Below are 12,270 nucleotides of genomic sequence, written 5' to 3' on the forward strand. Positions count from 1 at the left end.
GAGCTCCCAGAGTCTGTAAGGTAGTAGACTTAACACCTTTAAGAGGCCTGGACCTTTGTGAAGGAGGATCATGTAGTTGGGTTACTCCAGGTCTCCCAAGGAACTGTGGAGCTAAGAGAACATCAGGCTACCCAGCTCTTGGAGGGCTCACTGGGTCTGTGAGTGAGGTAGATCACGTAGCTATGTCTTTCCTCTACGCTAATGCCACCCTCCATGATCAGGTTTTCAAGTGGTGCAGCTCCACTGTACTCGAGGCAATCTTTGTGGTAACATACTCCAGTGGCACAGACCTTCCTGGAGTGCACAGAACCTGTGAGGTAAGGCGATCTTCCATCTGTCCGTCTCTTCTAGCTCCCAGGAACTATGAAGTAGGTGCCCGTGAAGCTGTGTAGCTCTGCAAATAATTCCAAGACATATCAGGGGTGAAAAGCTATCAGCCGGGCTCCATCCAGAAGCCTGTAAGGTAATGAGTTCATGCAGCTGTGCATCTCTACAAGAAATCCTAGTGCTTGCCTGGTAGGAAAGACTTAAACTGTGTAGCTCTTCAAAAGATCTTAGGACTTGTGAGGGATAGAAATATCTTAGGACTTGTGAGGGATAGAAATTCTCCAGCTGAGCTCTTCTATACCTTAGAGCAGAGGTCTTCAAACTTTTTGATGCGGAGACCCCCCCCTGTCAAAATGTTTTAGGCGTAACTACCCCCTCTTGACAAAAATGTCTAGAACGTGGAACTCCTCTACATTGACAACTATCGAAAGCCATAAAAGCCCCCAATTCCCACAGCAAATCATTTTTTGCAGTGGGGAAATAATATTAAACAGTGTTTATCAAATGGAAGATCAGTGACAGTGAGGGCGTGGTCAGAGGTGTAGCTAAAAACAAAGGGCCTCATGTATGAGGAATTGGCGTAGGGCAGCGCCGCAAGTCTTCTTGCAGTGTTGCCCTATGCCAATGTGAAAGGGCAACAATGCACCTTATTTATGAAATATGACGCATTCCAATCTTTTCCCACTGCGTTGGCGCACAAATTGCTGCCTTGTGCCAATGTAGGCAGGATTGTTTTTGTGCAGAAAGGTGCCCTGAGAGGAGTTTTCTCTTTTTATGTGAGTTGCAGAATGCAGAACACATGGAAAGAGGAAATAATACGAGGAGACATGAAAACATTTCTTCCCATTACACCTGCTGTCGTGAGACATAATGCTTTGGCGCTGCCCCAGATTTAGATGGTTTGGTAAATCTGGGGGAGCGTCAAAATCCATGGGTGTTGCGTGGGAACATCAACCGCAATGCCCCTGGAACTCTAAGGCAAGGCAGCGACTTGCGCTGCTTTGTCTTACTCCATATGTATGAGGGCACTTATAGCAATGCAGGGTGACTTTGCGTCGCCTCATAGATACGATTGCGACGCTTGTGCTGCCCGAGCTTAAACAAAAAGGGCGCTCTGGCGGCTCAAGCCTCTCATAAATCAGCCCCAAAATATTTTACTCGTTTTTAGGTCTTTCACCATCTGGTAGCTACATATAAAATAATGGGTAGCTTAAATGAAAAATACATTTTAAAAAGTTGTTACTCAGTAGTAAATGCACTGTAGTACATTAGGAACCCTCTATTAGTTAATGCACTGCAGAGGTCTGTGTGTAATCGGAGAGCCATAGAATTTTGGGGCACATTTACAAGCCCTGTGTGCCTCCTTGCGCCGCCATTGCGTCACTTTTTTTGACGCAACGGCGGCGCAAAGAATTTGGCCACTTTACAATGTTGACGTATCTAGGGAGATGTGTCATGTTGTAAAGCCCTGCTTCACATTATACGTGCACCGGGTATAATGTATGCAGGCTAGGCATTCACACGCAAAAAGCCATGTAGAACTAACGCAGTGAAATTTACAACATTTCAGATAGGATGACTCCCGGTTTTTAGATCATGTAACAGAAAAGAATTGATCTGTGATTAATGATCTCTATCGTTCTTTCCCTCTTTTTATTTGTATTGTAAATATCTATGAAATATTGAACAACAAGCTCTTGCATAATCAGATGTGAGCTATATTTATATGTAAATTTGCTCATGAATGTATTTTTTTTTACTTTGTATACTCTCTCCAAATAAATATTTAAAAAAAACAAATTTACAACATTTCACTGCGTCACTCTATGCCGGTGGTATTCAAACTGAGGGGGGCGCCCCCCTGGGGGTCCGTGGCTGCATTCCGAGGGGGGCGCAAATGCATTTTCAACTAGTTATTTGTCACGTAGTGTGTGTCACGATTTGCTGGGGAGAACCTGGTTTCAAGTTAGCACAACAGAGTGTCCCCCCGTATAAACAGAGTGGCAGTGTGTGTGTCCTTCAGTGTGCCCCCCAGGCCGGGGAGGCACAATGTGCAACAGTCCTAGAGTTGAGTGCCACTCAGAGGTACCATCCCTCTGTGTGCGACATTGCTGCCAGCCGCTAAAGAACCCCCCTTGCAAGGCAGCTCCTAAACGAAGCTACCTTGTTAAGAACGTGCTCTATGTCGAAGTGTGTGGGCCGATCTTGACGAGCGCTGGAAGAGCTTGCACTCCTGCACACACAATACTGGTATGTGAGCTCAAAGGGCTTCAGCCGCCTCCCCCTTCCCCCGTCGTGTGAGACAGCTTCCCAGGCACACACACAGCCCCACCCCAGTACTTCATAGGTCTTTAAAATACCATTAGCTTGTTAATGAGGCTTCGTTGTTTTTTCACCCCTTTGTAGATCCCCTGTATCTCCACTCTGCTTACAGCTGGAAGAATTAGTCCCCTGCCCCCGAATATTTTCTTAGCTCCCCCCGAAATGTGCCCCTAGTTGTGCTTCTGAAGGAGACCCACCTTGTAGGTACTGTAAAGGAGGGGCAGAGCTATCTCCACTGCTGTCCTGCAACCTCCTAAGGCTGCATTACAATAATGCAGCTGAGCCCCAGAGTCCCTGATAAACACTGCCAATCTCATCTCCAAGGTACCGGGAGTGGTATGGGCCCAGAGGGTGATAGTGGTACATTCATTACAGCTGAAGCATTCATTAAAGCTGATTCTATGAGATGCAACACAAGCAGTCTTCACTGTATTGTGCAGCGCCTTATGCAGCCGATTGCACGATCTCTGCTCTGTTCACCTGGATTGGGATTGGACCCAAGCGGTCCCACTGTTTTTGCACTATGCTCCTCACAGAGCGGGAGAAATTAACGAGTTCACAATCTCTTTGAGACCAAGATGAAACAAACCCAAATTCCATGGCCAAAGCAAGCCTTGTGGTGAACTACTAAATTCCCATATTACCAATAATTGAAGCGCTGGTGCCTCTGTGCGGGGGTACTCAATGGCCATATAACTAATAGGAGCACCAGTGCGCTGCTTACTCTGTGTTTATGTTGAGATCGTGTGATCTAATAGTGAAATGGGGATTTCGGTGTTCTCATTATAAGCACGCGAATGCATTTTCCATGTCCTGATGTATGATGCAGGTCTTTTTTGATACCATAACTGTCAGGATAACAAGTATCATGTCAGTAATTGAATGATGTGCACAGTATTTCTAATCAATGTCGTTTTGGACTATGATATTGTACATATATACACACACACAATATGACACATTTTTATATAATGCAGATTTGTAGATACGATTAGTACAGCGGGTGCTGTGGGCACCAGGTCCCAGTGGTATAAAGGGCCAGCTAAACCCCATGTTTGTTTGACTATTCTTACTGTTAGATTATTATTACAGTAGAGTCCAGTGGCCACTTGCTTTGGCAAAGTTGCTTTGGGCCTCTGAGTAATGATCTAAGGGTAGCAAAATTGTAGGAGAGATGACACCTTTCTGAGGGCATCAGAGAGAAGACAGTGACTAGGATGGGACAAAATGAGAGTTCATGTTTTTAACGAAAGACAGAGGAACATCCCACTTGGCAAGGCCGTACTGATCACTGGTGAAATAAGGGCAGCAGCACCGGGGTCCGCTGGTCTAAGGGGCCCACTGTATTACAGTCATGTCTTTGTAGAATAAAAAAGGGTATGTGGGCTAATTTTCCTTGGTAGCTTTAGGACCACAGGAACCTTTGCTGCAAAAAGGGGGGCAACACATGGGAGCTCATGCTTTTCTGGGGGAGGAAATGTGGCCTTATTATGAGAGATGCTGAATTTGGAACTAGGTTCAAGTCCCAGATTTTGCTCATAATCCTGTGATTCTTGGTGAATCACTTAATTTTTCTAAGTCTTGCAAAATCTCACCTTGGGTAATGTAATTGGAGTATTTTTCTTGCTGCTCAGGGCCATGGTTATCATTACTATAACAAGTGCAGTTGCATTGATCTGAGGAGTGTGATAGGCTCACAGAAACCAAATTATGGGGAGCAGAGCTTTTCTTGGTTAATTCATGTTTTTGCTTCATGAATTTGCTATTTTGTAAGTCTTACATTATTGTGGAATATATGACATAGAAAACATCTCCCAGAAATGATCTCATAAGCCCCGCCCCCTGTGCTCAACCCTGTCCCGCCCCCAATCCTTGTCATAAAGGTTTGGAAGGGGGCCCTGGCCTAAAAATGTTTTATTTGGGGGTGCTGAGAGCAAAAGGTTTGAAGACCTCTGCTCTACGTCTTCACTGCTTCAAAATCCCTACGCCTGCTCAGACCAGGCGTAAGGAATGATGCAGGGCTTTTTGTGTGAGACTCACCTATCTGTTGTGGCACGTTGCTGGAGTTGCGTCACTTTCATGAGCAATTCCAGCGATGCATCACTTTAGTGCCAACAGATGCGTCAGTATTTCGGACGCATCTGTTAATCCTTGTGCCATGGAGCACTGTATTGTAAATATAACACATCCATGGTGGCGCAAGGACATTTTGCCGCTTGCAAAAAAGAAACTGACGCACCTATGCAGGTGCGTCAGTTCCTTGTAAATCTGCCCCTAAATTTGGTTGGTGCAGTGGGGAATAGTGACTTGTGGATTTTTAGTGTTACGATGTCACAGCCCGTGACAAAAAGCACATTGAAAGTGTAAGTCATTATTTTATTCTTGTATTACACACATTATAAGGTAGACTGCTACAAACTGTACAAATAGTTTTAGGATATAATGGAGCTTCAAAGTGTAGATTTTAGTAATACCAGAAAAAAAGTAATGCATTTTCTTTGTTTGTTGCATAACTGTCCCTTTAACACCCCCTCAGAAGAACTAAGTAATTAAAAGCATTCACTTCACAGCCCAGTTGTTAAGTCTTCTTACTACCACAAAAAAAATCTTTGCCTTCACAAAGCAATTAAAGCCAGAATCGCTCCCAAGCACCATTTACATTTGCAGATTACCTCAAAACACACATTTTTCATTTCATTCAAGTAAGCAGGCACCCTGGCACGAAGGATTGTTTCAGGCCCAGCCCAGCCTCTTCGTTTCACAGCACAGGAGACAATTAACTTCGGCTGCAGCATTTTAACGACTGCGTCCCGGTTTTCAAAAGGAAGAGCATGTTTTAAATTCTAGACAGAAGTGAGGCCTGGAAATGATTGAAGACCTCTGGCTTAGAGTAACCTGTAAGTTGAGGAGGTTGCAGCTTTGCCATTCTCCATGTGATCCTGGGATTGATCCTGCAAGCAAGGATATTATCCAGTTTTTGTTGAGCTTTCACCTCAGGTGGGAGGGCGAGTGATCCAGCCATGTTACTCCTCGGCTGCTCCTGGAAACCTGTGAGGTAAGGCTCCCCAGAGGTGCTACTCCATCTATTGAGATCTCCCAAGACCTACCCTCTAGAAAGTTGATATAGCGGGCTTACACTTGTAAAGCTCCTGGGAACTTGTAAAAGTAAGAACCCTTTAATCTAGCTGGCCTACTCATCTAGAGCCCCTGAGAATCTGCAAGGTAAGATGCTCCAGTGGTACAACTCTTCTAGTCTAGAGCTGCATAGAACCCCTTAAGCTAGCTTGCCTACTCATCTAGAGCGCCTGAGAACCTGTAAGGTAAGATGCTCCAGTTGGATACTCCCTTAGGACCATGGGAACCAGAGAAGTAAGGTTCTCTAGTGGGGAGACTCTTCTAGAGTATTATAGGACTCTTGCAGTAGAGTGATCGTCCAGCAGTGGATCCGTCTCTGGAGTTTGTGGGACTGACAGTTCATAGAGATGCCTCCTGCATGAGTTAAGAAGATTATTCAAGCTGTACTGCTCCCTTATTTGTTGTCCAATAGTACCTTGGCTTCTGTGAACTGCAATTTCTGAAAATAGTGTAATTGTGCCCAGAATAATGAAAATGTTTGGCCTTCTTGAGAATTAAACCTCTACATGCTTTACATGCCTTCTTTCTCCTCCTTCTCAGATGTTCTCGGCCACATAGCTTTTTGAACTCCCAAAGTCTTAAAAATACCATTGTGCGCATTCTGCCTCCATCTCCCTCCTTGTCCCTCATGACAAGCAGTAGTGTGCTTATATGTCGCAGTTCTGAATTGTTTTAACTATTGCACCATGGGAGTTTTACATTGTTATATTCCAGCAGGACAAACTTGCCATAATTTATTGGGGCAAAATGCCAGACCAAATGCAAATTTCTTCACAATTCAGTGTGTTAAAAACCAGTCATGCATGTTATTATCCCTCATTCTTGCTCTGGAAACTAGAAATAGAAGGTAGTTATCATATTTGATTAATCCCCACCTGAGAAAATTGTACTTACCATTGGTGGCAAATACCTCACCATGTTATGAAACTTGTAATGAGGGCTGTTGTCTGTTCTCCCAAGGTTTTGGGCTGTTTCTGGCCTGCCTGAAATTAACTCCCCTCTCCACCACCTCTAATCTACCCTTTCTTCCGCTGCACTGTCCGCTCGAATAAGTTGTACACTCTCAACATTTCTCCCTCCCTCTACAAAACTGTGTATTTTTCATACTTTGCCTGACATCCCTTCAATCTTTTTCTTTTTCCATATTCCTCCATCCAAAAATGTGCTTCCTCTTTTTCCCTTGGTACTCTTTCATGCTATTCCTCTTTATCCCCTCCTACTTCTTTCTTCTCTTTTTCTGCATCCTCTTCCAACATGCAGCAATTCTCCCTGTTCTTCTTACCCTTCATCCTGCACATTGTAATCCTCTCTGTATTCTTTTGTTTCCTCTTCCTACAGATTGTAGCTATATCCCAGTTCTCCAGCACATTTACTGTGACACTCTCTCCTCTCCTGTACACTGTCCGTGCACACTGTGTCCCTTATGTACTTTGCACCCTCTTCCTTCATGTTGTGGCACCCTCACTTTTCTCCTGTACCTTCAGTCTGCTGGCTGAGACCTTCCACCCTCTTCTCCTGCACCTTCTGCTGAACTAGAACCTCTTGTTGTTCACCTATGCCTGCTTCCTGAAAGCTGAAACTCTTCCTGCTGCCTGTGAGACTCTCCGTCTTTCCCTGCAGGATCTTCTGCAAGTTGAGGCACCCTCTCTGGGTTTCTGCACCTTCTCCCTGCTGTTTGACATTCTCCTGCACCTTCTTTCTGAACCCTCTGACTGCTAGTTTAGGCTGTCTCTTGGTTCCTGCACTCACACCCTGCAGATTGGAACTCCCCTATTCTCCTGCACCTTCTCTGTTGGTCTTGACTCTCACTGCTAGCTATGACCCTCCTACTGGGTTGTTGTACCGCTCCTTCTACAAGTTGTGACTCTCCTTGGTCTTCTGTAAATTCTCCCCTGAAGGGTGTGGCCAACTCTTTTTACTTATATACCCTCTCTATGCTAAGTGTTGCCCTCACTCAAATCCTGCACAATTTCCCTGTGGATTGTGACCTGCTCCCTGTTCTGCTGTACCTTCTCCCTGAGCTTTGTGACCATCTCCCTATTCATTTGTGCCCTCCCACTTCTAGTGGTGATCTTCTCCTTCTTTAGAATTTGACCATTTCTGTTGCCTATTCCCCACAGGATGAAGCATTCGCACTGTGGACAGAGCAGTGGGCTAAGCTCTACGAGGAGGAGTCTCCATCCCGCATGATCATCCAGTACATTCACGACAACTATTACTTGGTCAATCTGGTGGACAACGAGTTCCCTCTTGAGAACTGCCTCTGGCAAGTGATCGATGACATGTTTGAGGAGCTGAATTCTCCTTCCGAGTAGCGTGGATCGGCACCGCCTCACAGAGGCCGCTACCTCACCCCCTGGATGGAGACAGATAAGCAAGGGCGAGCACAGCTTCTCTGCATCAGGCAATGACTTGAGAGCCTTCTCCAAACCCTGCCCAGGAGGGCATGAATAGGCGGTCGTAGATCGCTGCCCAGGAGGACATACAGGATGGTGTGCATGGTTGCCTAGGAGAACATCCTGGGGTGGGCATATCTGTGTGTATAGCTGTGGGCAGAGCTTGGATGCACTGAGCGCTCTGCTGAACACTATTGACCACCCCGGACTGAGGGACATACTGGACTACCCCTTTCACGTCCAGAATGTCCAGGTGGAGGTCATGGGCCCTTCATTGCAGCTAAACTGGCCCTATGGGCATCTGTATAAGGGAAGCCTTTTTTAAACAGAAGAAAGGGTGAGATAGCACTTGGGGTCTGGGAGAGTGTTTCTAAACACTGGACCGAGCAGCACCAGCAATTCTTGCAGCACTTCACATTTCCCATCATAAGGAGAGATGCTCGGCCTGGAGCACACATCGAAGATTTCTTGGTATACAACCGCTGTGTACCCCCAACAGTAATTTTTACCTATAAGCTGTTTTTTTATTTTATTTTAAACGGGAGAGAAAAGATTAAATTAACTGACACAGAAGTATAAATCTAGATGTTTGCTTTTCATCAAACCCAGCAGCTCTCCCCATCACCCTTCTGTCTTCAGCAAGGATCTAGCACTTTATTAATGATGTTCATTACACCTTGTTCTACAGCCTTGGAAGGCACCCATTGGACTCTTACATGCAGGCATGCTCCCACCAAACACTACAAATGTAGCTCAGCTGTTCGTTCATTCATTCATTCATGTCCCTTCTAGCTGAAAATTGATTCTCAACTCAAGCCCAGGTCAACACAGGAGACCAACTTAGGCAGTGGGTGATTGGCGGTAACAAGTGCTGTGGAGAAACACATCTATGATAGTGAGTTTGGCTGGGGCATTGTGCTTTTAGGAAGATACCCTAGTGTGATTTGTATTCACTAGACACGAACCTCACACATTTTCTTTATCAGTTCCTTTACCTGCATCTGGCAACGCAGGCAGGATTTTGGCATTTAATCTTCATGTAGGAGGAGGGTGGGAGCACACTCTTTCACGTCCCAGCACTCAATGTGCCCCCATGCATCACAGAAAATGCAGTGCATGATAACACTTTCTTCCATAGCAGTCTTTAATTTTTCACCCTTGTTGGTGCAGCCTTTGCTGTGTACCTTTAGACAAGTGTTTCTGGATTCATTCCTTCATCACTAGAGAGCAACAAGTCGTTTAAGGGGGTGATGGAAATGCTACCCAATATCTTCTCAGGTCTCTGTACCATCACTGGACGCAGATGCATCAACAGAAGCTCGTCAGCTCAGTAGCTCAAGGGAGCCTTTTCGAACAGGAGGAGGGTGTATATATGTGTGTGTGTATACTAATATATATATATATATATATATATATATATATATATATATATATATATATATATATATATATTCCACCCAAGAATCGGCTTTAGCCCGAGACACTTTGTACGGCGAGAAACACAGCAGGGTCGTCACCCCTATTATATCCACACAATCCAGTGACAACTTTCTCTTGGTAAGAACAAATGTTGTCACTGGATTGTGTGGCCTCTCTCTCTTCTCTATCTCTCCTCTCCCCCCCCTTCCTTAATTAGGTATGGACACAGCATTCTCTCCGATAAATATGACAGCTACTTCATCTTAGCCTTAGCCTGACGCGTTTCGTTTTCACTTCTTCAGAGGCTGGCGGAAATTGGTTCGTGCTGGACACATTCTCCCAATTTAAATATATTGCCCGCCCTTAATTGGCTGCTCGAATGAGACAGGGCATTCTGGGTGATGTAGTGTCAAAATCAATATCACTCCTCTGATGGGTTGCACAATTACTGTCCAAAATTCAAACAGCTCTGGATGAACCTTCGGCGAGGCCACGGTGTCCTAAATCCTTCACTGTTTCCCCACAGTAAGGCTCGGTGATTTCCCAACCTCCTGGCCCCCTCCAGGGGTGGTGCAGTCTGTAGCAGAGTGGCTACATACACATACCAGCTCCAGGTTACCCATCCGGATGAGACGCACTCAGGAAACCGTGATTTTCGCATCCCGCTTTAATTAGGTATTGACACAGCATTCTCTACGATAAATATGACAGCCACGAGGTTGGGAGATCACCGAGCCTTACTGTGGGGAAACAGTGAAGGATTTAGGACACTGTGGCATCGCCGAGGCTCATCCATGTTTCTCTTGAATAGATGGTTGTATTGTCATTGGTTCCAAGCACCGTTAGGATAAAGGCCATGCTTTATAAATATGTTACTTTCTGTTTCAAGTTGAAGGTGGATGAAGAAAGAGACATGAGGTGAAATCAACAGTAGGCTGTCTTTCAGGAAAACCCAGCTTTCGCCCCCTGCACTTATTTTTTATTTGTTTTAAAAAAAATTGGCAAAATAGCGATATGACTCGTGTAAAAGGGCAACCCTGCATCCATTGTACAAGCGCACAAAACAAAAAGATGCACATGGCCTCTTACATGGCCCATTTAAGACTTTAGATTATACATGTAGTACTATTTCCTACAGAGCACTTCAAGCTCTGGAGAGGTTACAATAGGGACTTAAAACATTTGGGGCTCTGGCACTGACAACTGAAGAAAAAAAACGGAAAAATAATTAAAACCATTAAATGTGGGGACGTGTTGGGTCTTGCTTTGCACACGTTGCAGAACGAGGGTAACTATGTTGAGAGAAACATGAGAATAAATTCAAGGGAAAGGAAAAAATAAATGTTTGATTTGGTCAAGTTAGCAGCAGTGAAATTCTCTAAAATATGTCCTTAGGCTTTAGTTGAGATGGCGAATCCTCTTAAGATGCTGATCTGCAGGATTCACCCAAGATCTCCGCAAAGGGTTTGTTAACCAATTGGCTAACTTAGCAGTTTCAAGGACAAACTTTATAGTGATTGGCAGGTTTGCTCTAATAGGATTCACACATATCATACAAATGTTCTTTAGGTCGATGTGCAGACTTGTCTCTGGGTGGACTGGAGTGTAATCCCAAGAGCTTTGGAAGGCTGGAACACCTCTTCTAGCTATTCCAATATATTCTGCTGTCGTTTTCCTTTCTCTTCATTGGCTGTCACTAAGAGCTAGTGTACCAATCAACATTTGGATCATGACTCATGAGTACACTAGGAACATGAGAGTGAGCACTGGAGCCACCAAACCTCATGCCATGTACACACTAAGCACATCTGGGCGGCCTGGTGTACCCAGTTACATTCAGACATTTCGGCCTGTACACATCAGGCACATAGCGGTTGGAACTCTCATGCCATGATGTGTGATCATCATACTTATTTTTTTATTTTTATTTATAAAGTATTATATAGCGCAAACTTGATCACAAAGGATATCAGAGCGCTTTACAATTTGAGGCAAAGGTAACAAATCTGAAAATTAGTCTAACATATTCCTATAACTATTTCTTCCTATTGTTCCTGTTTGTGAAACGAGTGCCAAATATCTGACCACACCATTTATCCTGCAATCTCATCCCACTTGTGACTGATAAGTTGAAGCGAAGTAGCATTTAAATTTTTCTCTAGAATTTTGGAGCAGATACGAAGCAGAGAAATTGGGCAAAAATTCAACAAATTGGATGGGTCTAAATTAGCATTCTTCAAAAGTGGAAGGACCATTGCATATTTCCAATACTAAGGGACAAACCCCTCCCATAGAATGAAATTAAGAAGATCCATTATTATAAGTAAGAACCTTGGGCCTCATTTATGAAAAGTGACGCATCGCTGCGTGAAAACAGCGATGCGTCACTTCTCAGTGCGCCCTCCTTGCAACACTAACGATGCGTCATATTTACAGTATGAACCATCATGTCGCAAGGAGTTACAGATACATCAGTATTTCTGACGTATCTGTAGGCGCAAAAGTGACGCATTGCTGGCGTGTGTCACAAAAGTGACGCAACTCCAGCAATGTGTACTTTCACATGGGCAAGTCCCATGTTGTTAGTGCCTGCGTTAGTCTTACGCCTGCCATGAGGCAGGCGTAAGATTTTGACGCATTAGCGTCCAAGAAATGGCGCAGTGAAATCTTA

At 44.6% G+C, this 12,270-nt stretch overlaps 1 protein-coding gene across 3 annotated transcripts in view; it reads left to right on the plus strand.

The window, feature by feature from the left end:
• The window catches only part of MTHFR (methylenetetrahydrofolate reductase), a 79,640-nt gene extending 70,095 nt beyond the window's left edge, over positions 1 to 9,545 (plus strand). For all 3 annotated transcript variants that reach the window (XM_078642211.1, XM_078642210.1, XM_078642209.1), the window contains exon 12: positions 7,905 to 9,545. In XM_078642211.1, coding sequence (XP_078498337.1) covers positions 7,905 to 8,099 — 195 coding nt within the window. In that variant the 3' untranslated portion in view covers positions 8,100 to 9,545. The remainder of the gene's footprint in view (positions 1 to 7,904) is intronic.
• The last annotated feature ends 2,725 nt before the right edge of the window (positions 9,546 to 12,270 follow it).

The sequence above is a fragment of the Lissotriton helveticus genome, chromosome 5_1, assembly GCF_964261635.1.
Source record: "Lissotriton helveticus chromosome 5_1, aLisHel1.1, whole genome shotgun sequence".
Classification (NCBI taxonomy): domain Eukaryota; kingdom Metazoa; phylum Chordata; class Amphibia; order Caudata; family Salamandridae; genus Lissotriton; species Lissotriton helveticus.